We start from the raw sequence: 27,258 nt of genomic DNA, 5'->3' as shown, positions 1-27,258 counted from the left end.
TCTTGAGGTATTCCTCTCCCTCTCTGGGACCTTAAGTATTGTGCCTTTGGCTCTCTGTGCCTTTGGCTCTCTGGTACCTTAAGTATTTTACCTTTGGCCCTCTGCTTTCTCCCTCTGTGTTCCATTCCTGGATGATCCTGCTCCTGGTTCTATCACCTCTGTAAGCTGAAGGCATCAGCCTAGATTTTTCTCTTAGATGCCACACCTGCTTGTTCTACTTAAACGTCTCATAGACACTAAATATTTGCCAATCTGAACTCTTCTTCTCAACTTCTCACCTGGCTCATGCCTCTTACCTGCCCTCCAGAGAAACTAAGTGCTTCTTCTGAGACCCCACGTACATGGTGGGTGTATTGCATTGATCTCTGTGCGTGCTTCCCCCGGTGGACTCTGAGCTCCTTCTGGGTAGAGATGTTTATGTACCTACTAGGCTTGCCATAGCATCTCTCTCCTTGTGTATCAAATAATGTCCTTTTCTCTGTCTGAATCAGGGCTGCAATCAGAGGGGAAGAAGCTGTCCAACCAATGATTCTTTTCCATGCTAAGAGCAAACATTGGGCCAGCCAGCCATCCCTCTGCCCCTTCTGTGGCCCAACGGATGTGAGTTAGACAGGAATCCAACTTGGACTTTCAATTTTGTTACCCTAGAGTGAAATTACTCCCCCACCATCAAGGCAGAGCTTCCCAATTGCAGCCCTCCCTCATGGTAGAAATGGGGAGTTTGGGGTTCGAAGAAAGGGGCTTAGATGGAGAGCTCCCCAGTGTTATGTCCTCTGAATCAAGGAGGACTCACTGCGCCAGGAGAGCTGCTCCCAGCCACACCTTGACCCTGGCTCCACCTGTTCTCAGTCATGCAGGAAGGTGCCTTGACTCTACCTGAGGACGATTCTGCCCTCGGAAGCTTCTATTGAGTCATCTTTGATGACAGTTTAGGACTCATCTGAGTTTCCCTCTTTTGTCTGGCTACAAATTCTCAATAGTCTTTCGGGTGTGGACTTCTCCACTCCTATACTGTCCTCGTGGATCTTGGAGCAAAACCTTGCCCCCCCCCCCTTTGCTTCTTTCTGATCCCTTCTCTTCTATGTTAAAATAAACCAGCCTTTTCTGGAATAGGCTGAGGCCCAGCAGTTGGGAGGAGCTGTAGGTTGACTCGTACTCAGACTTTCTGTACATTGGGAGCGAGACTTTTTGAGGTTGGGTGGGTGGGCTCGAGGGTGCCCCTTCTGCATTGCGGTGTAGGAAAGTCAGAAGGTCTCTGGGGGCTTCATCAGTATTGTGTATTTGTCTGGGATGTTCCTGTGGAACTGCCCTGTGAAGACACTGAGAAGGTGGCTGGGGCTGTGGTGGGACAGTTGATCTATGCCCTCGTAGTATTCAAAAAACCCCTGCGACCCAGACACTCGGGGGGAGAACGTTCAGAGGTAGGGTTAGGACTAGGCCAGCAGACTCAGCAACCCCGCCACTGGCTCTCCTTAGTTTGATCAGCTTGAGGTTTCTGCATTTGGAGGCAGGCTGCGGAGCCCAGCGGAGCTGTGGGAAGACCTCTGTTTTCTGACAGGTTCCTTGTTCCCTCCGTAGGGCCTTGCACCTCAGGAAGCTGGGAGGGCCCCCACACGTCAAGCTGGCCGTGGAGTGGGACAGCTCTGCGAAGGAGTGGTGAGTCAACAGAACTGACCTCCCCAGAGCTGAGATGGCCCACCTGCACCCTCACATCTTCCATGGACCCAGTGTCCCCCGGTGCCACCAGAGGGCCATGTGCACACATCCTTGTATAAATGGTCGTGATAGAAATGGTCATCATGATGGTGGTGCTAGGAGTAGCACATGCTCAGGTAGCTCTCACCTGTGCCAGTCACTGCTGTCAACACTTTATTTAATCTTTATGACCTCTTGTGTGGGGTACTATGAGGCAGTAACTGCTCTATTCTGCATTTCTTGGGTAGAAACTGAGGCACAGAGAGGTTAAGCCATTGCTTAAGGTCATACAGCTCGTATGAGACAGAGCTGGGATTGGAACCCAGGCTGTCTGCCTCCAGTTCAGGCTCTTCATTACCAAGTGTCAGTCTTACTTTGAAAAAGGACATTATCAGTCCAAGTATTTACTGATCCCTTACCAGGCACGAGTCATTGTGTTAGGGGCATGAGCCCGAGGCTTGGTTTCTTGAGGAGCTGATGGGGGGAGACAGACGATTCCTGTAAGAGAGGGTAAGCACAAGGTCGGAAGTGTGCAGAGGTCCTGGGAGCCTGTGACCTCACCCGGTGATGCTGCCCACTGGGTTTGCCATGAGGAGAGACAGACCAGACCAGTCCTGGAGGAGAGAGGGGGCTGCAGTGCTGAGCACCCCCGGTGTCCCCTCCTTCCGTGCAGCCTGTTTGGGAGCCTCCAGGAGGAGCGGGTGCAGGATGCGGAGAGCGTCTGGAGGCAGCAGCAGACCCACCAGCAGCCCAGCTGTACCCTGGATGAATGTTTTCAGTTCTACACCAAGGAGGAGCAGGTCCTGCCCCGGGGGGCACCCCCTGGCCGGGAAGGGGGCTGGCCACCTTGCGGTGGCGAAGGCCTCACGCTCCTGGTGGTTTCCTTTCCAGCTGGCCCAGGACGACGCGTGGAAGTGCCCCCATTGCAAAGTCCTCCAGCGGGGCATGGTGAAGCTGAGTCTGTGGACCCTGCCAGATATCCTCATCATCCACCTCAAGAGGTTCTGCCAGGTGGGGGAGAGAAGAAACAAACTCTCCACGCTGGTGAGGTTCCCGCTCTCTGGACTCAACATGGCTCCCCATGTGGCCCAGAGGAGCACCAGTTCCAAGCCAGTGCCAGGCCCCTGGCCCTCCTGGAAGCAGCCGGCCTGCCTGCCCACCAGCTACCCCCTGGACTTCCTGTACGACTTGTACGCGGTCTGCAACCACCATGGCAGTCTGCAAGGTGGGCATTACACAGGTGAGCCTTGCTATGCCTCTTGTACAGGGTGACCATGGCTGTGTGTCTTGGCTGTGGCCTGAGCCTCAAAAGAATTGGCACTCCCTGGATGCTGACTGGGCACTCGGCCTGGCTGACTCCTTCCCTCCTGCACACCAGAATGTGTGCAAGAGAGGAGGGTGCCTGGTCCCACCCATCGAGCTGATGTGGAGTTAGGTTCAGGGTTGAGATAAAAAAGTGAGTTACGGCCCAAATTTTCAGGCATGTCAAATATAGGAGGATCATTATTGGAATCTAGAGAATGATGCTTAACCCCATCTGCAATTTAACATAAGAAATCTTATCAGAGGGTTGGGGATGTGGCTCAAGTGGTAGCGCGCTTGCCTGGCATGCGTGCAGCCCGGGTTCGATCCTCAGCACCACATACCAACAAAGATGTTGTGTCTGCCGAAAAACTGAAAAATAAATATTAAAAATTCTCTCTCTCTCTCTCTCTCTCTCTCTCTCTCTCTCTCTCTCCTCTCTCACTCTCTCTTAAAAAAAAAAAAGAAAGAAATCTTATCAGATCTCATCTCTTTTGATTCTGTGGCAGTAAGTTTTCTTTCTGTTATCTGGAGAAATTGGGAGCATCAGATGAATTGAGAAACAGAAACAAATTACCAGGAGACTCTCTCAATCATTCACAGTCTTCCCTGTGAAAGTTTTTAGAGAGCATCATGACTCACTACTGTTCTTGCTTATGTCATTCCTTACTTTTGTCCCTTGGAAATATCTCAGGGACCACAGGAAGCCTGCAGGGAGCTATTGGTAGCAGCAGCAATTGAGGGTCCATTGTTTGGGTCTTAGTGGAGGCTGATCTGTATGATCTGAGAGGTTAGGATGTACTCTCTGTCATGGAGGACAGTATAGATGCCCTTGGGGAGAGAGAAATGAGAATGGAGTAACAGGTCAGGGGGCACAGGAGTGGACAAAGAGGAGGGTTGGAGGGTGGAGCTGAGCTGGTCATACTGAAGGTTAAAGTGGACACCGTACTGCTCCTGTATTGCTGTCCAGTACCTTCCTATTCTCTCATAGCTGTCCTTCCCTAGATGAGAGACTTGCCATCCTCATAGCCTGAAGCACCATTCTGTCCAGCTACTTCTCCAATCTCCCTTCTCAAGGCTAAAAATAGCTCAACAGAAATTCTTGGCCATCCGTCTTTATCTGGGGAGACATCTTTCTTGCTGTATTAACCTCAGATTTTTTTTTTTTTTAACAGTGAGCCTCATAGATGAATTAGTCCCCATGCACACATTAGTGATGAAAGTAAGGACAACTGGAACTTGGGGCTTGTCATTTAACAGGCTGCCTGGGCTGGCTTCTTTTGTATAAACTCGTGGGGTGTCTCCAGCATAAATTAAGAACATTGGTGTAAAATCAGGGGGGAATGTAGGAATGGGAAGGGTTGGTATGTGTGTGCCCAGAAAACTGTCTCATCAAATGCAAAATCCAGATCCTTTCCTGGGGTGAGCGTTAAAAGGGAAGAAAATCTGCAATTTTGAGCTGGTGATAAGGGACCCGTTTCTGCAGAGTGTCTTAGGGTCTTTTTGCTTACACCATATGCTACCATTTTCCTGGGGGCGGGGGGAAATCTGCTTATACTAAATCCAGGGGGAGAAGATTCCACAGGAAGAGGGGGCTGGCAAGGAGTGGAAGCAGGGGATTGTTTGCAGCCAGTGCAAACCCAGGTGGGGTCCGGGCCAGGGGCTCTCATCTGGACCATCTTGAGGATCTTCTTCCTGATGATCCCACGCTGCTGCTTAAATGGCAGAGCCCTGAGCCACTCAGCTTCCGTCTCCATGGTTTCTGGCCTGCAGAGACGAGTTGACGTCTAACATGAATAACCTCCAAACTGCAGAGGATGCTGTAATGAGCACCACTGTCTTCATTTTCGGGGAAGCACACCTTCTAGCAACTTCCTAAGAGGAGGATGGGAGCATATAGTTTGAGTCCCTGCATGTCAGAAAGTGCCTTTATTTCCACCCTTGATTGACAGCCTGGTTGGACATAGAATTCTAGATGGATGGTCGTTGTCCATCTTTGGTCAGCGGTGCATCATGAGAATGGAATGGAGGTCTCGGTGTCAAAATGGGTCAGGCCAGTTTCATTTCTGTTCCTTTATCTGGGATCTATTTTTTTTCTTCCTGGAAGCTCTCAGGTTCTTTATCACCAGTGCTCTGGATTTTTGCAGGCTGACCATCATGTGGGTGATTTCATTCTTTTCTGCTGGGCACTGATCTTCAGCTCTAGACATTTCCTTGTGTTCATTTTTAAAAATTAAGATAAGAAAATTAACACATAAAATTTACATATTTTTAGGTTATACCATGGGATGTTTTGAAATATATATATGTGTTATATTGTGTGTTCAAATCAGGGAAAGCATATCTATCTCCTCAAACGTTCAACGTTTCTTTGGATGAAAACAGTCAAAATCTTTTTTTTGTAGTTTTTTTTTTTTTTGAAAATTACAGTACAATGTCATTACCTCTAGTCACCCTAACTGCCCAACAGAGTGCCAAAACTTCTTACCCCTAACTATGACTTGAAACCCACTGATCACCCTTTCCCCAGCCCTCCTTCTCCAGTCTCTGGTAACCACCATTCTATTCTAGGAGGTCAACTTTTTTAGATTCCACATGAGTGAGATCATGTGGTACTTGTCTTTCGGAATATACATTCCGATGGCTCAAAAAATCTAATGATGTTTAAAAAAAAAAAACCCACACATAACAGTGTTGCTGTTAACCTTGACCCTTGTCCATTGGACTTCAAACCACTTTTATTGGTTTTCTGTATCCTTCCAGAGTTTCTGGAAACAAGCAGATACACAGCCCTGAGCTCATTTCCCACTATTCTCTTTTAAACACATGGTGTATGTAATTCTGTTCCTGGCTTTTTTCATTTAGTAATGTATCTTCAAGATATTTCCATATTGGTATATAGAGACTTAGGCCATTCTTGGTTTTAAATGATTGCTTAGTATTTCATGGTATGCACGTACCATAGTTTCATTTCACCAATCTTCTATTCATGGACATTTTGGTTGTTCCAAAACTTTCACTATAATGTAGTTGAGTATCCTTTATCTGAAATGCTTCCGTCTAGAATTGCTTTGGAATTTTTTTTTAGATTTTGGAATATTTGCATTTTTGTAATGAGATATCTTGAGGGGAGAACCCATGTGTAAACACAAAATTCATTTATGTTTCATATATATCTTACATGCATATTCTGAAGGTAATTTTATATAATATTTTTAGTTTGCCTGCCTTTGGCTGGTGACCCATGACATGAAGTCAGGTGTGGAATTTTCCACTTGTCAACACTTACAAATTTTTGGATTTTTGGAGCATTTGTGGATTTCAGATTTTTGGAGTAGTAATGCTCAACCTGTGCTCAATGAATAACTCTGTGCATTGTATTACTTCATGTGTGTGTGGACATTCCCCATCTGTGGTAGGCAGAATGATAATGTCCCAAATGTGTCCATGTCCTAAGGCTTAGAACCTGTGAATATGCTATTTTACCTGGCAAGGGGGGAGTCAAGGTGGTTGATCAGCTGACCTCAAGGTAAAGAGATGCACCTAGATACCTGTTGAACCAAATGTAATCATAGCATCCTTTAAATGTGAAAGGTGAAGGTAGAATGGTCTGATGCAGATGAGACTCCACCTCAACTGGCCATCAGTGGCTTTGAAAGTGGAAGGAGCCAGAAGCCAGGCAATGCAGGCAGCCTTGAGAAGCTTAAAAAAATGAGGAAGCTCATTCTCCCTGAGAGCCACTGGGAGGATGGCAGCCCTGCTGACACCTCGATTTTAGACCAGCGAGACCTGTTTTGGACTTTTGTCTTCCTGGACTCCACAGTAATAAATCTGTGTTGTCATAAGGAACTGAGCAGACTGATTTGTTACAGCAACACTAGGAACACTCTCATGTTCACTCTTCCATCTCCTTGTCTCTTTTTGATGGACTCTGGGAGATTTCTTCAGCTTTGTCTTCCAACCACATTCTTGCATTTTTTAAAAAAATATGTTTTAGTTGTAGATGGACACAATATCTTGATTGATGTATTTTGAGATGGTACTGAGGATTGAACCTCACAGTGCAAGGTGGCAAGTGCTTTACCACTGAATCCCAGCCCTAGCCCCTGGTCCTGCATTTTTTTTAATTTTTTTTATTGTGGCTGTCATAATTTAACTTCTTGTCCTGTTTCTTTGTTGGAGCATCCTGGTTTTTGTTTTTGGCCTCCACCTCACCCAGCCTTTGGTAGCACCCAAGACCCATTGTTCTGAGCCTCTGGGGCTGCTGCCTACTGGTGCAGGCTCCCTTCCTGCCTCTCCCCTGCAGCAACCCTCATCTGGGTTGAACTCCCTCAGCCCTGCTGGTGGGGTCTGCCACTCCATCTGTGTGCTGGGCTCTCAAAATCTGAGCTGTCACTCTCTCTCCCAGTGTCTTTTGACATCGTGGCTTTGTTCCTTTCTGCTTTCTGGAAGCCTGGTCATTTCACTACATGTCAGAAGTGGACATTTTCAGAAATTCACAATGTTTCATTTTCAATGTGTGAGACAGTGGTGGGTCACTATTCCTATGCATCAGAATTCACATAGCCTAAAAGGGTGGGCGGTGAAAAGTCTGGATCCCATCTTTGTCCCTTCTCTGCCTCCTCCTCTGTCAAGGGTAACTACTTTTAATAATTTCTTCTCTATCCTTCATGCTTTCTTTACATAAATGCAAACAATTGTGGGTCTATGGTCATAGATACTTAAATGTATGCCTTTTCTGTATTTCCGCTCCATCCCCTAAGTTAAGTAAAAGTAGTATTTTTCTGTTTTATACCTGACTTTTTAAAAAAAATCCTCTCTTAAAATCTGTCTTGGAAATCTTTATAGATTTACAGAAAGTTTCCGTGTCTTCTTCTATAAATTTTGCCAAAAAGGTGTGTGAATTATGTTAAGTATCCTGTTGATGGACTTTGGACTGGTTCATTCTTTTGCTATTACCAATATTGTTGTCCTAACCCTTCAGGTAGATCATTTCCTACAGGTACAAGTTTGTAGGCAGGACCAATTCTCAGAATTGGGTAGCTTGGTCAGTGTGGTTTTGTTTGCTTTTGTTTTGTGGGGTGCTGGAGGTCCAACACAGGGCCTGGTGTATGCCAGGCAAGCACTGGATCTGCATTTTTGACTATCAAATTTCCCTGCACATGTTGTAAATGTTGTAGGACATTTACACTCCTCTCAGCAGGAAGAGAATGCTTATCTCGTTATAACCCTCCAGTAAAATGTACTATAAAACCTTTGGATTTTTGCCATTCTAGAGGGGGAAGTGATACCTCACTGTGAATGTGAGAGTGAGCTTGAGACTCTTTTCATCTGTCTAAGGGTCCTTGTGGCTTCTTTTCTGTGAACTTTCTGTGCATATCCTTTGGTTGTTTTCAGACCGATTGGTGCAACAGTCCCCAACTTCTGCCAGTTGACTCTTCCAGTGGTCATATTGCCATGCAGAAGGTTTTTATGGTACTTTTTCTAGGTAGCCTACTTATAAATTGTTTCTTTTGTGACATTTGAATTTTGAGTCATTCATGAAAAACCCTTTTCTTTCACTCTAAGATTAAAAAGTTTTTATCTTGTGTTTTCTACTAGCAATTTTAGAGTTTTAGATTTTTTACATTTAAATCTCATGTTTGGAGTTCCGTGATGCTCTGGAGAAAGAGAGAGAGATCCACTTCTTTCCCCAACCCCCAGAAGATACCAATTTGTACCAAGACTATCACTAATTGAAAAGTCCACTTAATTCCTTGCAATGCTATCAGATATTGCATTTTTATGTTTGGGTCTATTTCTGAACTTTGATTTTTTTTTTTTTTTTTTTTTTTTTTTTTTTTTTTGGTCTCATTGGCTTAAAGTCCCAACCTACAAATCCTGCCTTGGTCTTTCTGGTGACTGGTCCCATCCTAAAGCTATGCAGGAGCTGTCATTTAGCATAGAAAAAGACACTATAACTTTTATGATTCCAAGGAGCAAACATCCTTACAATGTCACAGAAGCCATTTAAAGGTTTTAAGTCGAGAAGTAAGAGCATAACCTAGTGTACAAATGGAAATAGTTGCTCTTCTCTATGGAGAATGAGTAGACAGCAGATCCCAACGAGACTAAAAGTTGAAATTACATTTAGGAGGATGTTTCTGGGGCTCAGGTGCACAACAGTATTGACTGGATATTGACAGAGTGTTCCAGACATGTTTTGGAAGTAGAATTAGTAAGAATGACTTTTGGACTGGGTCTTGTGGGAAGAGAAAAGAAGAACAAAGATGAATTCCGAGCTGCCTGGTCCAGATGGGTGCAGAGGTTAGTAAATTTTAGGCTGTGGTTCATATTCTGTGCAGGGCCGGTGGTGTTTGTCTAACCTACAAGTTTTATAACTCTATGGGTGTGAAAAAAAAAGAAGAGCAAGAATATGTGGCAGAGAGTATAGTGGCTCTATGTGACCTGCAAAACTGGAACTATTTGCTTATCTAGTCCTTTACAGAAAAAGCTTGCTAAAGTCCTAATCAGTGGGTTTTGTTATTGTTCACTGAAATATAAAGTGCAAGAAGAGGGATATTTTTGGTCACTTGAGAGGTGGGGAGAATCATTTATCTTTCCTGAAATGTTTGATTCTAGTTCTTGTAGAAAAGACATTGACCAAAGTCCCAGCTGTGATTCTTATTTCCACTTATTGCATATTTAATTACAGATGTGCACTTTGAAAATTTTTTGGGAGAAATGGGGTGAACATAGACTATATTGTGTGGCTACATAATATGGGGCTCCCTTTTATGGGAGATTTTGCCTGAGGGAGAGCTGCAGCATCAGGATTCAGCTTAGGCTGAGAAGTGCTCTTTATGATTAAGAATTGGGAAGTATGACCTACTGATCTTTTCTGATTCCACAGAATTCGTTTCTTGCCCCACGTGACTCTTTTTCTCATTCTGTTATAAGCATGTCCGTTTTTCAGCTATGCCAGTGGAAAATGTCCTCCTGCCCTTTGGGGCCCTGATAATTGAGACTTGGGGTTTGGACCTTTGCAGCCTATTGCCGGAACTCTCTGGATGGCCAGTGGTACAGTTATGATGACAGCATGGTGGAACCCCTTCGAGAAGATGAGGTCAATACCCGAGGGGCTTACATCCTGTTTTATCAGAAGCGAAACAGCATCCCTCCCTGGTCTGCCAGCAGCTCCATGAGAGGTGGGTACAGCTGCTTGTTAGAAGAAGGCATTTGGGAAGTCACTGTAAGAATTATGAAGGTGTTTAGTTGAGTATCCAGGACCAGGAAGATAGGCAGCTGCTATAAAAATTTGAGTCCCAGAGCCAGGTGTCATGAAACATGCGTGTAATCCCAGAGACTTAGGAGGCTAAGGCTGGAGGATCACATGTTTGAGGCCAGCTTCCCACAATTTAATGATTCAAAATAAAACTAAAAAGAGTTGAGGATATAGCTCAACAGTGGTATAATGCCTCTGGGTTCAATCCTTAGTTAAAAAAAAAAGAGTCTGAACCCCATAGGCCAATAACCCATTTGTCAAGATGTGGAATAGATATATTGTAAATCAAGATAGGGGGAAAGAGTAAGTATTTCTATGCAGGACTTTTTTTTTTTTTTTTTTTTGGTACTGGGGATTGAACTCGGGGGCACTCGGCCACTGAGCCACCTCCCCAGCCCTATTTTGTATTTTATTTAGAGACAGGGTCTCACTGAGTTGCTTAGTTCTTCGCTTTTACTGAGGCAGGCTTTGAACTCGTGTTCTTCCTGCCTCAGCCTCCTGAGTCTCTGGGATTATAGGCGTGCACCACCACACCTGGCTTGTATGCAGGACTTGTGATACTTGGGGGTATGTGATTCCATTTTTCCTAATCTTGGTCATATCAAGCCAGATTAAATTAAACTGATGCCATGTAAACCGGATTAACCCTTAGAAAGGGAAGAGCTGTTAAAAGCGGTGCAGGGCCTTTCTAGAAAATGTAGCTGCTCAATGGCACCCCAACAATTCATTTGTTAGCCTCAAACTTGCTTGAGAGTCTAGGGGGGAAAAGTGCCAAAGCTGACCCTTTTATGTGACCTGTTCCACTTTGCAAAGTGGCCATCCTTATCTTTGGTTCAAGAGAACACTTAAATTAAAAAAAAAAAAAAAAAAGTAATCTGATTTTCTAAAAATTGTTGGAAAATGACCATAGAAAACCAAGGGCCCTCAGCATGTCTGTGTAAACTCTAATGTAAGTCTTCCTTCTATTTGTAGAAGGTAGACATTCAAAGAAGAATAAACACTTAGCATAACAAGAGATAACAAAAGATTTTCATACTTTTCAGCATAATAATGTCTCCTCAGATCAAAGGGTAGATAGGCATTCTTCATGCCCATTATAAAAGATTTGGTTTCCCTGAGGTTGGGGTATGCTCCTATAGTGTAGCTATTATATGTTGACCTGTAGGAACTGGAGCCGTGGGTCCTGGGGATAAAATGCAAGTATTTCAATACTCATCAGTACATTTTTCTTTTCTTTTTTTGGTGCCAGTGATCAAACCTAGGGCTTTGGGCATACCAGGCAAGAGCTCTACCAACTGAATGACCTCCTCATCTGTACTTTGCTTTCTGCGACCAAATTCCTCTCTCTAAACTTGGTCACATGGATACCCCATCACCGGTTTCCCCTCTGGTCATTCACTTTTCTATCTGTAGTTCTGCCCTGGGACCGTGGTTCCAGGGCTGAGTGGTAGGAATGGGAATCTGAGCATAGCAAGCTCCCCCTGGGCCCCGAAGGGAGGCTTTGGGTCCAGCCTCCACATGTCTGTGCTTCCTCCACAGGCTCCACCAGCTCCTCCTTGTCTGACCACTGGCTCCTGAGGCTCGGGAGCAACAATGGCCACAGCACGAGGGGAAGCCTTTTGTCCTGGAGTTCTGCCCCCTGCCCGTCCCTGGCTCAGGTGCCTGACTCTCCTGTCCTCCCAAACAGCCTCTGCCACCAGGAAAAGGGTATGTGGGCTCAATTTTGCTGACTTTCTTTTCATTTTATGTCACAACCATTGTCCCTTCTCTTTATGACAGGGTAGACATGGCCTCGAGTAGACAGTGTTATAAGAGTTTTATTCATCTCTCTTTTTTTTTTTTTTACATCGAGAAAAAATTTTTATTGCAACTGCTCTGATGAATATTTTCATCAACACTTTCACTTCTTTGTTCATTTGTCAACGACCTGCCTTTGCCTGCCTCTCACCTCCCATCCATGATCCTCCACCCAAAATACGGTGACCCTCCATTTCTCCAGGATGCATATTGGTTGATTCAACCAACCATGGATTGAAAATCTTTGGGGAAAAAATTATGCTTGTACCAAACATATACAGCTTTTTATCTTGTCTTTGTTCCCAAGAAAACATAATGCCACATTTCTATAGCATTTACACTGTATTAGACATGATAATCTAGAGATGATTTAAAGTACTTGGGAGGATGTATATAGGTTACATGCAAATTCTTCACCATTTTACAAGAGTTTGAGCATTCAAGGATTTCATTATCTGCCGGGAGTCCCGAAACTAGTTCCCTGTGGAATGTAGACATGGCTCTACATTCTTGCTCTGCTCCCATGGAACTTACTGTCCCACCTGGGGACAGTAACTAAGATGGCAAAGTGATGTTAAGCAGAGATAAGAACAAACAATAAATAATCAAGAAACAAGATATGGAGGCAAAAGTGAAAGAGATGCAGAATCCTGTTCCCTAGGGTGAGTGGGGAAGACCTTTCTGAGACAGTGACTTCGAGTCAGAGAGGGTGACTCACGTGGACTTCTGGGAGTGTGCTTTGGGAGCGAGCGTGGTGTGTTGTGTGGGGCAGAAGAAAGCAGAGCTGTGGTCGGAGCAGAGTGAATGAGGAATTGGGAGGGACTGAAGGTGGACCGGAGCTGATCACGACAAACCTGTTGGACCTGATTCCAAAGGTAGTGAATTGGAGAGTTTTCCATAGGGAAGAAATTGGTCTGATTTATAGTGTTAAAAGTCTACTGTGCTGCTGTGTGAAGAATCCATGGAAGAGGGGCGAGATTGGAAGGAAGGAAGAGGTCGGTTAGGAGGCTTTTGTGAGAGAACGGTGGCTTGGACTGCTGTTAGGGAAGGGAGGGCCACGCTGTGGCTCTGTCTTGAAGACAGGGCTGGCAGGATTCATGGAGGCTGGATGCAGGATCTAAGAGAGTGACTCAGGGTGGCTCTTCAAGATATAATGCGGCTCTTGAAGATAAATAATAAATTGAATAGTCATGTAGCCCATGAGATGGGAACGAGTTGGGTAGGAACAGAGTCAATTCTGGAGGGCAGTCCAGTTCTTGGCAGGGTGATTTTTAGGTTCCTATAAGACATCCACATCAATGTAATAGCTAGGGAGTGGAGATCAGTATTTGAGAGTCATCAGCAAATGGATGGAATGGAAAGCCACACGGCGTGCTGAGCTCTCCTTGAGGATTAGCAGAGGTAGAAAGGAGTGGAGACTAAAGACCCAGCCTGGGAGTTCTGCCCCCTCTCAGGGTCAAGCAAAGGTGGAGAAGTCAGCAGAGAAAACCAAGATGGAGCAGCCAGCCACATGGGAAGCTAGCCAGGGAAGTATGGCTCCCAAGTGCGGAAGACAGACTCTTGCCAAAGGAAGTGGCTGTGCCTAATACTTTTGGGAGGCTGGGTCGTGTGAGGATGGGCAAGTGGCCATCAGGATGGAGGGTCCCCTGTGATGTGCTGAGAGCATCTGCTGTGGTTTGGAGGGAATGGAAGCCTGGCCGCAATGGGTGGAGAAGAGCCTGGGGTCCTGGAAGTGACAGCCAGCATGGGCCATCCCACAGTGTGATCAAGGGGCCAGTTGCAGCGGAGCAGGGGGCTGACTGTGGTTTCTGTTTGTTTTCTTTGCCAGGTGGGAAGTAACAGAGCATGTCAGCATTCAGGCGATGTAGTCTAGACTCCTAGTGCAGGACAGCAAGGGGATCTTTACAGAAACAAAGTCATTCGGAACTTTGTGTCCGTGTGTGTGTGTGTGTGTGTGTGCGCGCGCGCGCGCGCATGTGTGCATGTGTTCATGTGTCTGTGTGTGCACGTGCGTGTGTTTCTTCAACCTCTGCGCTCCTTGGGCCCTAAAGTGGTCACGTTACATTTTTAGTTTTCTTAGTTCCTATCATCTCTTAATTTAGGTTTTTATATAAAATTTCAATAGAAACATAATATATAGAGATCACAATGGAAATATTAAATATACACTTGTGATGAGTATACAGTACTATATAAACAGCATATGCTTGTATATTTTTACCTATTATACTTATAATATAATCATAACATGTATACCATATATATATATATATATACACACACACACACACACATACATACATACATACATAGTGACATACACTCATACACTAATCACAAGTGTACCTCTGATGAATTATTATAAAATGAACATCGGTATGTACCAGGTTAAGAAATGGAAAATTCTAGAACCCTCCTCCCCCGGCTCTCTCTGTCATTACCATTTCCTGCTTCCATGGAGGTAAGCCTTTATTCTGGCATCTGACACCATAGATCAGTTTTTACCTGCATTTAAAATTTTGCAGAAATGGCTCCTTTTGTGTAACATTTTTATTTGTGAGGTTTGTATGTTAGGTATAGCAATAATTTTTCGTTTATTCTATCTGTAACTACAAACAACTCGGAGATACATAGTTTTCTGCACAGAAGTTTCTCTGTATATATGAGGGGAAGAGTCTGTTGACTGTTGTCAATAAAAGAGCAAATACAGGGATGTGGAAAAAGAGTGCAGAGGGCAAGGTAGAAGAACCACCTCCTCCTGTAGGTTCACCGAGGGGCTGGAAGCTCCACAGAAGCTAGCCTGCTGTTGGGACCTGGAGAAATATGGCCTGATTGTTAAGAGAAGAACCTTGAGTTATTACAGATGTGTGGATTTTTGAGATATTCATGGCTTCTCCAAAATCCCATGCATGTTTTTCTGTGGCACCTCCTTAATGGACTATCTGGGCACAAAGTGTCTGCTTCTTGGGAGATGGCACCATTGCATCCAAATTTCCCACATTGTAACAATAGGCCACATTTATTTATTCTATCACAATTCAATTTTGGGGTTGTTTTCAGATTGGAGCAAGTATGAACATGACAGCCTGCCTAAACTGGAAATTTGAAATCTGAAGTGTTCCAAAATCTGAAACTTCTTGAGTGCTAACTGATGCCCCCAAGTGGAAAATTCCACACCATGAAACTGTTTCATGCACAGAATTATTTAAAATGTTACATACAATTACCTTTGGGTTGTGTGCATGAGGTATATATGATATACAAAAGAATTTCATGTTACACTTGGGTCCTATCCCCAAGATATCTCATTATATATCCACATATATTTCAAAATCTGAAAAAATTCAACATCTGAAAATCTTCTGGTCCCAGACATTTTGGATAAGGGATACTTAGGATACTTAGCCTGTACTGCTATGACTATATTTGTTCATGCCTGTTTTTTTTTTTTTTTAAACCTTTTGGTACTGAGGATTGAACCCAGGTTGCTTTACCACTGAGCTACATCCCCAACTCTTTTTATTTATTTATTTTAATTTTGAGAGAAGGTGTTGGTAAGTGGCTAAGTTGTTGAGGCTGGCTTCAGACTTGCAATCCTCCTGCCTCAGCTTCCTGAGTTGCTGGTTATTCATGTCTTTTGGTGCATATATGTCTGCATTTCTGTTGGGTGTATACCTAGGAGTGGAATCACTGGGACATAGTGTTTGCTTGCTACTTGTTTCTTTCTACTTTATGTTACCACTGTGTCAAGTACTCAACACAGTTCCTGGCATGTACCAGGCTCCTGTTACATTATTTATGAGTGAATAGATATGATAGAGTCTTCAAGCAACAAGATAATCATTGAATCCAACCCTCTGGTTTGTCATGGTTCATGTGTCGTAGTTAGTTAATGTATTCCTCAGTATTTGGCATTCCGGCTGCCCGCCTCTCACTACCTCTGCTAGGAGCATGCTCACACACTCTGGATTTGTCTGAGTTCCTCAGAGTCCCCTTCTGAGGCTTGCCCTGTCTGGGCATTTCTATTCCCTTTGTGTTTTCGTGATTGCACACTGGGGGTAGTAGTGTCTGTAGCACTAGAGAGGTGCTCTTTGCTGTCAGCACTGCTTGTGACAGGCTCTTAAGTCATCTCAGCTCTGTGGAAGCGTGGTGCCTGGGGTCCTTTCTCATTGCCTCCCAGGATAAATGCATGTGACACCCTCCCCATAAGGAAGCAATGACAAAGGGTGGCCCACCCCTGCAATGTGGGGCACAGCCCTAGCGACATAGACAGGCTAGTGGAGGGACGGTAACTGTCCTGCAGCCTCCTGTAGGCATTTTAGTTCCATTACCCAAGTTAGCCTCCAAGTCCTTGGGAGAGATGAAATGACAGAAAGCTGAGACCCTGAAGGGAAAGTAACAAGCTCACCCCTAGAAAAATGACCCTGTTCCCCTTGGATGCCAGTCTGGCTCTGAGGCTCTCAGACATCACTTTTGAATTAGGGTTTTCGACACTGCAAAAGGTTTGCTTCCAATAGAAGCTTTCCCTTTGGGGCTTTGAATAAGATAGTGACAGATTTGAAACCTGTTTTGAGTCCTCAAAATGATTTTTTAAAAAAATCTAGTCTTGGGCTGGGGATGTGGCTCAAGCGGTAGCGCACTTGCCTGGCATGCGTGCGGCCCGGGTTCGATCCTCAGCACCACATACCAACAAAGATGTTGTGTCCGCCGAGAACTAAAAAATAAATATTAAAAAAAAATTCTCTCTCTCTCTCTCTCTCTCTCTCTCTCTCTCTCTCTCTCTCTCTCTCTCTCCTCTCCTCTCTCACTCTCTCTTTAAAAAAAAAAAATCTAGTCTTTTTTCTCTTGTTATTAATACCCAACCTGGGAAAGACCAAAATATCTAGCGCAGAGGTTTCCGACAGGGATTGGCACTACCTCCACTCTCCATCCACGTGGATTTGGAGATGCATGGGAGAGACTTTTTTTTTTTTTTTTGCTTTTTGAAATAGGGTCTCACTGTGTTGTCCAGGCTGGACTTGAACTCACGGACTCAAGTGATCCTCCTACCTCAGTCTCGTGAGTTAGCAGAGTCTCCAGGCATGCACGGCTGTGCCAAATTGAAAGAGATTTTTTTTTTTTTAACTGTCAAAATTAGTAGGGGCAATGCCTGGCCTTGAGTCCTGGGGGTGGGGGAGGATACTGAGTGTCCTGCAATGCCCAGAAATGGTCCTGTTCGGGAAACAGTTGCCCCTGCCACGTGCCAGCAGTCCTCCATAGAAAATTCGTCTGGGATTGTCGTTTTTCCAGGAGCTCTTGCTGTGGAATGTTATAAAAAAGAAGGCATTTGAACGGAAATGAATGGATCTGAGTTTTGTGACACTGTCCCTTCATCAGGGCAGAGATGGGAGATGCTCTACAGGCACTGGAATATAAAAACATCTTACTTTTGTAATTATTAGGAAAACATGACGATGTGACACAGGGGTCCTTCCCAGAAGTCCCCTATCAAGGGACCCTGGGATTTAGGTCTCCCTGAGTTTCTCTGTGGCTTTCACTGGGCCTCAAAGGTTTGGTTTTTCCCTCTTTCAGCTCTTTTCAGATAGCATTTCATTTCCTCTTTGATCTAGACTTGATCAGAGAATTTCAAGTGTTTAGGATTGTTTGGTCACTTGTTTATTCTTTATTTAGTAATTTGGTGTAATTTTTTATTTTGTAATTTGGTGTAATTCTTGTAATTTTGTAATTATGATCCAAGAACGTGGTTTTCAAAAGGTGTTCCCTCTTTGCGATCCAGTCCACGATTAGTATTTTGTCAACATTCAAAGTATGTATAAAACAACGTGCGTTCTCTACTTGAGGAATGTGAGCTTTGTATCCTAACTGTGAAATTAGGCGAGTTGATCATTTATTTAGTTTCTCTGTGTCTTTAGATTCAGCCTTCTCTAGGACGGCCTGACAGGAAGGAGATACATTGAAACCTTCCTGTATTTTTAATCATGTACTTCTTGAATTTTTAATAATTTTTTTGCTTTAGATCATTAGCTGCTTCATTATTAGGTATCTACAAGTTTGTGACTGTTGTGTCTTTTTTCTTATATACAAATTATGCTTTTGAGCATTATATTGTTGCTCCTTTTCCTGCTTAATGTTTTTGACATTAAATTCTACTTTGTTCAGGATGGATCATCCTGGGTGGTAATCCTTTGCTTTTACTTTGCGAACCTTCCTTTCTGAATTAGTTTAAAGTACTTCCTGGTCAGTGATATGTTGTTGGACTTTTTGATTTGTTTGATGTCAACAATTCAGAGTCCGTCTTGTTTCCTTGCTTGATTGTTTCCTTGTAGTGCTGGGGATGGAACCCAGGGCTTCACATGTGCTAGGTAAATGCTCTGCCACTGAGCTGCACCCCAGCCCCAGCGTCTGTCTTATAATTGGAAATTCAGTCCGTACCTACTCAGTGTAACAACTGCAAATTTTGATTTCATTCATTTAATTTAAAAATTTTTCGATTTTTTTTTCTTTCGTTTTTTCTTTCTCTTATTTTGGTTGATTGGATCATGTTGCTGTTTGATCCCTCTTCCCCTTGCTGATTTGGAAGTTCTGCCTGACTTTCCCCACCTTGTAATGTGCTGCTTTCTCAATATTTATAATTAGCCACATTTTCCTGCAATTCGATGGCATTCAATCTCATCTCTGCCTTGTCTCCCCGCCCCAATAAGGTGAGCAGATATAATACTTCTGTTATCCTTCTTTTCCCTTTGAAATGTTTTCTTGTGTTCCCTCTGGTCTGTTTGGGGGAATAAGTCCCCTTGGACTCCCCAGGTTTTCATGAAATAGTGCCCTCTGTTCCACACTGTTAACCAGCATTCCTGCCGGAACCACCCTGACTCAGCTTGAGGTGCTAGTCCCAGACCATGGGCCTTCCCCATGTAGGGTGGATGGTGCATGGATCCACCGTACATGGTGGGTTTTCCCTTCATCACCCTCTGTCTTGAGGTCTTGGTCCTGCTTCCTTAGCGCTTGGTCAGAGCCCTCTTTGCATAGCCCCAGGTATTTCCTGACCAGCCGCAGGTTGAAGGCCTCTGTAGCTGTTTTCCCACGGTCTCCCTGGCCCCAGGGTGGGAGGTGAGAAATACAAGCTGTTCTCTTTCATGTGTCTCTTGTCCTTTCTGGCTGGAAAGAGTTTCTCTTTGACCCTGGAGTTCAGAAATTCTAGGAGCATGCGCCTGGGTTGTGTTTTTGTGTACCAGCCCTATCTAGACCTGAGGATGCCTTTCCTTCTACAGACTCAACCTTTATTTAGAGACATTTTTTTTTTTTTTGAAGTTATCATCTCTCCTGCTTTTCAGATGCCTTGGTTTGCCTGTTGGGTCTTCTGGATCCATCTTCTCATTCTCCTGCTCTTTCTCTACTTCTTCTTTGTCATTTGGCTCTTGCACTGTGAGATCTTTCTTTTCCCTTGTCTTTCTGGTCATTCATCGGAGGCACGAGCGTGATCCTGCACCCCTTCATTGATTGAATTTTTAAATCTCGAAGGTCACGTTTTTCCGTCCCTGGTGTTCCCTACTTGAATCGGATTGAAGTTCATCGGTTGTTTTCAGTTGTGTCTGTTTCCTCCCGTGGCTTATTTCATGAGCAGCCTGTTCTAACGGGGTTCTGTTTTTTCTGGATCTCTGATTGCTGGACTCTGTGCATATGTGGTACTGTTTTCTGTTTCTGTCCCACAGGGCTCTGCCCCGCCCTCTTTGGGATGGCAGAGATTCTTAGAGTGTTGGAAGGGGCAGGAACTTGGCTCCCAAAGGCTGGTGGCCTGCCAGCTGGTTTTTCTCCTTCCAGCCTCATACTGGTGGCTCAATTTTTTTTTTTTTTTTTAGAACCAGGGATTGAACCCAGAGGTGCTCAACCACTGAGCCTGACCTTCTTTTGAATTATATTTAGAGACAGGGTCTTGCTGACTTACTTAGGGCCTCTCTAAGTGGCTGAAGCTGGCTTTGAACTTTCCATCCTCCTGCCTCAGCCTCCCGAGCCACTGCACCACCTTGCCCGTCCTGGTGGCTCGATTTTTGTGACAGAGACATCTCCGCTTATCTGTGTAACTCCATCCTACCTTTTACAGGAGTGGAAGGAAGTTTAGGGTTAGATTTGCCCTGGGTTGCACTCCAACTTCCATGCATAAATGAAAAGGAACTTGGGAGGAAATTGTAAAGATCACAAATAACATAAAAACCAACAAATTAGTGACAGAGAGTTCCTGTAGAGTTTTTTTTTTTTAACTTGGGGGTGCTCAACCACTGAGCCACATCCCCAGCCCTATTTTGTATTCTATTTAGAGACAGGGTCTCACTGAGCTGCTTAGCACCCTGATTTTGCTGAGGCTGTCTTTGAACTTGTGATCCTCCTGCCTCAGCCTCCTGAGCTGCTGGGATTACAGGCGAGTGTCCCCACAACCATCCTATAATTGTTTTTGACACCAAAGCCAGAGAGTGATATCTCCAAATATAGACGGGAGCTAAAAGAATTTGAGGTCAGCCTCAGCAACTTAGCAAGACCCTGTCTCAAAATTAAAAAAAAAAAAGGACTGGGGATGTAGTTTGGTGGTAGAGTGCCCTGAGCTTAACCCCCAGTTCAGGGTGGGTATAGGGGAGAAGAAGTTAGGGAACCCTAATGGGTGCCCTTTGGTTCTACTTCCAGCCATGCTTGTCTCTATGCTGCTTCCCTGACCCACTGAGCTTGCCTCTGCCTCAGGGCCTTTGCACTCACTGCTCCCTCTGCCTGGATCCTCTTTTCCCAGATCTCCATGTGTCTCCTCCTCCCCTCTTTTAGGTCTCCCCTCCAACCTCACTCCTCACCCACTCGCCACCCTTGTTACCCTGCCTCATTCTCCACTGCAGCACTTCCCACGACACTACTTTAAGTCATACATTTTTGCTTTCTGTCCAACCCTCTAAGGATAGGAACCTCATCTTTCTTTCTCCTCGGCAGTATCCCCAGAACTGAGAGCCATCCCTGGCACACAGTAAGCGCTCATGAGATTTTTTTTTTTTTTTTTAAAGAGAGAGTGAGAGAGGAGAGAGAGAGAGGAGAGAGAGAGAGAGATTTTAATATTTATTTTTTAGTTTTCGGCGGACACAACATCTTTGTTGGTATGTGGTGCTGAGGATCGAACTTGGGCCGCACGCATGCCAGGCGAGCGCGCTACCGCTTGAGCCACATCCCCAGCCCATGAGATGTTTTTTTAATGCATCACTGGACGGATGGAGGAGGCACAGTGGAAGTCCTTAGAGAGCCTGAAAGCATTTAACCTGTCATCGTGGGCTAAGGATGGAGAGAGGAGGTTCCCCCAGGGCCCCCTCATAACAGATAATGTGAGCTCAGGCTGCTGCCTCACTTCGCAGGCCAAGGGTGGAAAGTCACAGAGGAATCCAGGTGACCACACACAGACAGGGGCAGCCTTTGACAGCTCCAGAGCTGCCGTGGGGGGTTCAGCCTGTGCCGTCCTCTGCTCCCGCACCCTCTGTGTGCATGGGGCTCTGAGGGGCCCCAGGGAGCTCAGTCTGTAGACAATGGAGCTTCTATAACCTTCAGGAAGATTGAACTGTTTATATCCTTAAAGCAGCTTAAGATTTAAGACTTGCCTGATTCTCAGGCCAGACAGGCTGGAAATAACCAAATCCACAGGCTTGGGGAGGGGATGGGGTGGAGTGGGTGAGAGTCAGAGCTCAGGTTTCCCAGAGCACCATCCCTCCCTCTAGCTGCTAGCCTCCAGAAGGCCCATCTCCCCAGGGGACTTCAGGACACGCGTCCACCCCAGCTAAGAAGTGGGAGCCCGCCCCAGCGTGGGTCCTGTCTCGTTCCCATCCATTCCTGTGCTGCCCAGATCCTGTTATAATAGTACAATAAATAGAATGGAACTGAAACCAAGGTGGGGTGCTCCTTTATCGCCTGGAAGAGGAGAAGCGAATCTGTAGGCAGATTCCTCCGGCTCCCTTGGTCCCCGAGCCATGTAGGGCAGGCGTTGATGTCAGCCCTGGCCTGGGGCCCTTTCATACCAGGAAGAAGGAAAGGACAGCTATTTAGGGCAGCTGCCAAGTCCCCTAGCCACCTGCCAGGGCTCCAGGCGATGTTCTCACATTGTGAAAGGCGGAGAGTCGCAGCTGTGTCCTCTTACAAAGCTCCCCTTTCTACTCTTCCCACGGCTGTGGAAGAGGGAAAAAAAGTAGTTCACATCCTACATCTCGGGCTCCACAACAGGATTTTTTTTTTTTTAAATCTTTCTGGAGGTCTGGGAATTTAATGATGGAGCACCAAGGTCAATCCAAACTGAAATGACAAAGTATTTGGGGGTGAAATCATGTCTATTCTTGGCTAATGTTAAAGAAATGCTTTTGCTTTTTTTTTTTTTTTTTTTCAAAATCTATCAAAAATGGTCTAAGAAAAACCTGACAGGTAAGACTCCTAGGGGAAACCTCTGAGGTGCATTCTAGCTCCTCCTGGGGTTAGTAATGAGCTTCTCCTTCTTCCGTCTCTCCAGCCATTTCTTTTTTTTCTGTTTTCTTTTTTGGTAATCAGGGATTGAACTCAGGGGCGCTTGACTGCTGAGCGACATCCCCAGTCTTTTTCATTTTTTTTTTTTTAATTTTGAGACAGGGTCTCACCAACTCGCTTAGGGCCTCTCTAAGTTGCTGGGGCTGGCTTTGAACTTGCAATCCTCCCGCCTCAGTCTCGCTCGTAGCTGGGATTACGGGCATGGGTCTCCGGGCCCGATGGCTCTGCTGAGTCCATTTGGGCTGCTCTATCAGAACACCACAGGCTGGGGGACTTAACAGCAACAGAAATTTATTCCTTGTGGATCTGGAGGCTGGTGCCACCCTGGTTGGTTCTGGTGAGGGCCTCTTCCAATTTGCGGTTGACTTCTTGTCATATCTAGATCCAGCAGAAAGAGATCTAATTAGCTCTTTCCTTTTTACCCTTTGTGGTATTGGGGATTGAACCCAAGGGTGCTGTACTACTAAACTATCCCCAGTCTTTTTTTTTTTTTTTTTTTTTAATTTTAAGACAGGGTCTCACTAAATTGCCTAGGATGGCCTCCTACTTGCAATTCTCTAATTTCCATCTTCCAAGTTGCTAAGATTGTAGGCTAGCTCTTTCTTATCTTTTCCTTTAAAATTTTTTTTTTTTTTTGGTACAGAGGTGAACCCAGGGGCAATTTTACCACTGAACTACACCCCCAGACCTTTCTATTTTGAGACAAGTGTTTTGTTCAGTTGCTGAGGCTGGCCTCAAACTTGTGATCCTCCTGCTTCAGCCTCCTGAGTTGCTGGAATTTCAGGTGTGCACCATCAAGGCCAGTTAGCTCTTTCTTATCTTTTCTTTAAGGGTGCTATTCCAAGGGCCTTCCTTTCGTCATCTAATCACCTCCTGAAGGCCCCACATTCTTATATCATCACCTTGTGGTAGGGTTTCCATATGTGAATTTTTTTTGGAGGGACTCAAACCTTTGGTCTGTAACACCATCATCCATATGATGAAACGGCACATTGGTAGTGGCCGGCTGTGGGTGAAAGGCTTGACTGACAACCTTTTCTCAATGCACTTGACTCTCCTTGTGCCATGTGGATTTTGTGTTTCACTTGATTTCTTTCTCAGCGATTGAAGGCATCATGTAAATCAAGATGTTTTGACAGTACAGTGACGGATGACTGGGAATTTCTTAAGAAAAAATATGCAGTGTTGGTTCTATATATGTTCCCTGTAGAAATGCTGGTATTTAGGAAAGAATAAAGAAGACAATCAGTTATCCACAGCACCCTGAAGCTCCGCCTCACCTTGTTATTTGCAGTGTCTGTTTCTTTATCCTTGCTTGGTATGTTTTTTACATGTACATGTAATACATAAGCACCTATGTATATTTTTGCAAGTTGGATTATGCTGGCTTTTACTTACCATTGCTTCAAAAATGTCTTCACAGCTATATACAGATATTGCAAAATACAACATAGTGCTGATAAAATTAAACACAGATTTAAAAAAAAAAATCCTTTTTAGCCCAGAGTGGGATATCTGCAATTCTTGCATTTGAAAGGTACAAGTACCTAATTTGAACTGAAAAGGCAGAGACATGTGCTGAGCATATCTGTTTCATGGGCGCATTTGAGGATAGATGGAAAGGATGTTAAATCTTAGTGCCTGGTTGCCTCTAAGACTGTACTTTATCAGGACCCTCTTCTGCCAGGGACATGGTGCAGCTGGCCCTCCAGATTATTGGGTTTCATTCAGTCAGTAGATTCAATCAGCTGTGGATTGAAAATAACTTTTTAAAAAATTTGTCTCTAGTTGGGTGTGGTGACGCATGCCTGTAATCCCTGTGGCTCAGGTGACTGTGGCAGGAGGATCACAAGTTCAAAGTGAGCCTTAACAACTTAGTGAGACCCTAAGCAACTCAGTGAGACCCTGTCTATAAATAAAATACAAAAAAAAAAAAAAAAGGACTAGGAGTGTGCTCAATGGTTAAGCACCCCTGGGTTCAATCCCTGGTACCAAAAAAAAAGGTTTTTGTCTCTATTGAACAGGTCATGTACAGACAATTTTTTCTTATTATGACTCCCTACATGATAGAGTATTTATATCACATTTACATTGTATTAGATATTATAAGTAATCTAGAGATGATTTAAAGTATATGGGAGGATGTTCCTGGGTTATATGCAAATACCAAAATACTGTGCTGTTTCGTAGAAGGGATTGAGCATCTGTAGGTTTTGCAGAAGGTCCTGGAAGTAATCCCCTGCAAATTGACAGCTGTACCTTCTTTGGTTCTGGCTTTCTCTGTGGCTTCAAAGGTGTGGATGGATTCCATGGACCTGTGTATGAAACCACTGGCCTTCCCTGAGGGGAGGAACCCTGTGTGTCTTGCTCACTGCTGTCTCCCTAGTGCCTTGTCCAGCACCTGGGGCTTCAGAGGTGTTCCATGTCATCCAGGTGAATGGCATTGCAGTCCGCACCCTTTTGCAGCTGGAGGGTTATTTGGGCACTCATGGTCTTGGTGTCTCTTTCAGGTGGACTGGAGTCCAGCTCTTTGGTTCGAGGTGTTCCTGGCAGAAGCATCAGCATGAAGGTGCCCACCCCTTCTCGAGCCAAGCAGGGGCCCTTCAAGACCATGCCTCTCCGCTGGTCCCTGGGCCCCAAGGAGAAACGCCCTGGTCCGTCTGTCGAGCTGGTAGAGTACTTGGAGTCCAGACGAAGACCTCGATCCACCAGCCAGTCCATCGTGCCGCTGCTGACGGGCGCTGCTGGCGGGGAAGAAAAGTCAGCGTCACCAAGGTCAAACGTCACCCTTTCTGCTAAAGGTGAAGACAGTGGCCGAGCCAATGGGAGAGGACTAGCTGAGGCGCCTTGTCCCTCGGGCCACCCCAACCACCATCCTGCCCCTGGATTCTCCGATGGTCTCAACACAGCCAGGACACCAAAGGAAAATGCAAGCCAGGATATCAGGCTTCCCAAAAAGTTTGATCTGCCCCTCACTGTGACGCCCTCAATTAACAATGAGAAAGTGTCCCGCACAGAGGGCCAGAAGACCATGAACTGGAAGGGAAGTGGCCAGGTGAGAAGCCAGAGCAGCCCACCCTCTCCCTCTGTAGGATTGTTTAGGAACAGTAAGGACAGTGGCCAAGGCACCTTGCCCAAGATGAGAGCCACTGGGGAGGAAAGGTCCTCTGAGAAAGACAGACTCCCGCAGGGCACGTTCACCCTCCTGAGGTCTATGTTTTGGAAGAAAGGAAATAGGAAGATTGATAGGACTGGGGGCTCCCCACCGCTACCCCCAGTCTCCCACGGGAGTGGCAGGCTGAGCCCTGCTGTGGACAAGCAGATGCAGAGCCCTTCTCCTGCCCTGAGGATGCAGGACAGCCTGGCCAGGGGCCTGGGCAGCTACCTCGAGAGGGACGTCCGATCGGCGCCTAGCTCTCTCCACCTCCCTCGCAAAGCCACCAGGCCCCCGAGAACCAATGCCACTGGTACCGCACAGAGAAGCATTCTTGGGGATCAGACTTCTTATGGCACCTTGCAAAAGGTGAAATACCACACTCTCTCTTTAGGTCGGAAAAAAACTTTACCAGAATCTAGCTTCTGATGGAGTATTTCGGTATTGCATGAAACTGGTTTTCTTGGGACTTTGCACTGAGCATCTGTAGGCAGCCCGTGTTCAGAGTGGGCTTTTAGGAATCCAGTTGTCTTGTGATCTCTGAAAAAGGAATTCTTTTTTTTTTTTTTTTTTTTTAAGTTGCCATAACAACTTCCAGCACCTCCTATCCAAATACCCTACTGTATGGTTGGTTGCTTTGATGTTGTCTGGCCACTAGAGGATGCTGTTGGGCTAACATTACCGTGTCCATGCAAGAACTGGTATTTCCTTAAAAATAAAATTCCAGGGCCTGAGGAACTGTGTTACAAAGAATCCTCTGTGTCAGGTCAAATCTTGTCAGTGGTTTTTTCTTCTCCTTTCTTTCTATTTTGAAATAGTGAACTTCCAAGGGAAATTGTTTCCTTTGAGTGCTTCTCTGGGATAAGTGTTAAAGTTGTTGAAAAAGAGAGAGAAAAAAAGTGATCATGATAATAAAGCAAGATTCTAGGAGGGATGAAAGAGAGATGATTGATATTTTAGAAGAGTATTTAATATATAATGAAATAATTGTATTAAAGTTTTTCAAGGTATTTTAAAAATGTAACTATTTTGATACCAGGAAAAAAAAAAGGAAGTTTTTTTTTTTTTTAAGTATGAGATCTATGTATAATTTTAATAAAATTGTGTCGGTGAAACATGCAAATGGATTTCTGAGTTATTCAAATTTGATAAAGGACTTCGTTTCTTTCCTGCTGCATAAACTTGTCTCATTGCTGTGTCTATTAGAAAGTTGTTACTTGAGTTCTTTCTGAAAATTTAAAAGTGCTAGTAACTAAAAGGATGTGCTTTTTTCTAAAGAAGTAGAGGTCTCGGGATGCTTGCTGTCTTTGGGGGGACTTGTACTTGCCGGTATCTGAGAGTCTGAGCCTGCCTCAATGGACCATGTGTTCTCTAAAGCTTTGCACATTTTTAGTAGCTATTTTTCAAATATCTTATCATTTCTAAGAAGCTGCTAACCCTGGGGGCCTTTTATTAGCTCCATAAAAAGGACAACTCATCTTGCTTTTTTTTTTTTAATATTTATTTTTTAGTTGTAGTT

At 44.8% G+C, this 27,258-nt stretch overlaps 1 protein-coding gene across 2 annotated transcripts in view; it reads left to right on the top strand.

The window, feature by feature from the left end:
• Nucleotides 1-26,657, top strand: part of USP43 (ubiquitin specific peptidase 43) — a 71,451-nt gene extending 44,794 nt beyond the window's left edge. The window contains exons 10-15 of one of the 2 annotated variants that reach the window (XM_081271169.1): nucleotides 1,579-1,656; nucleotides 2,369-2,495; nucleotides 2,587-2,920; nucleotides 10,026-10,184; nucleotides 11,801-11,968; nucleotides 25,096-26,657. In XM_081271169.1, the coding sequence (XP_081127295.1) occupies nucleotides 1,579-1,656; nucleotides 2,369-2,495; nucleotides 2,587-2,920; nucleotides 10,026-10,184; nucleotides 11,801-11,968; nucleotides 25,096-26,168 (1,939 nt within the window). In that variant the 3' untranslated portion in view covers nucleotides 26,169-26,657. Of the gene's footprint in view, nucleotides 1-1,578; nucleotides 1,657-2,368; nucleotides 2,496-2,586; nucleotides 2,936-10,025; nucleotides 10,185-11,800; nucleotides 11,969-25,095 lie in introns of both variants that reach the window. The other variant, XM_081271168.1, reaches the window with a different exon arrangement.
• Nucleotides 26,658-27,258: the final 601 nt, after the last annotated feature.

This window comes from Spermophilus citellus (genome assembly GCF_964194105.1).
Source record: "Spermophilus citellus genome assembly, chromosome: 17".
NCBI lineage: Eukaryota > Metazoa > Chordata > Mammalia > Rodentia > Sciuridae > Spermophilus > Spermophilus citellus.
The sequence above is the reverse complement of the archived record's forward strand: the minus strand, read 5'-3'. Positions and strand labels throughout refer to the sequence as shown.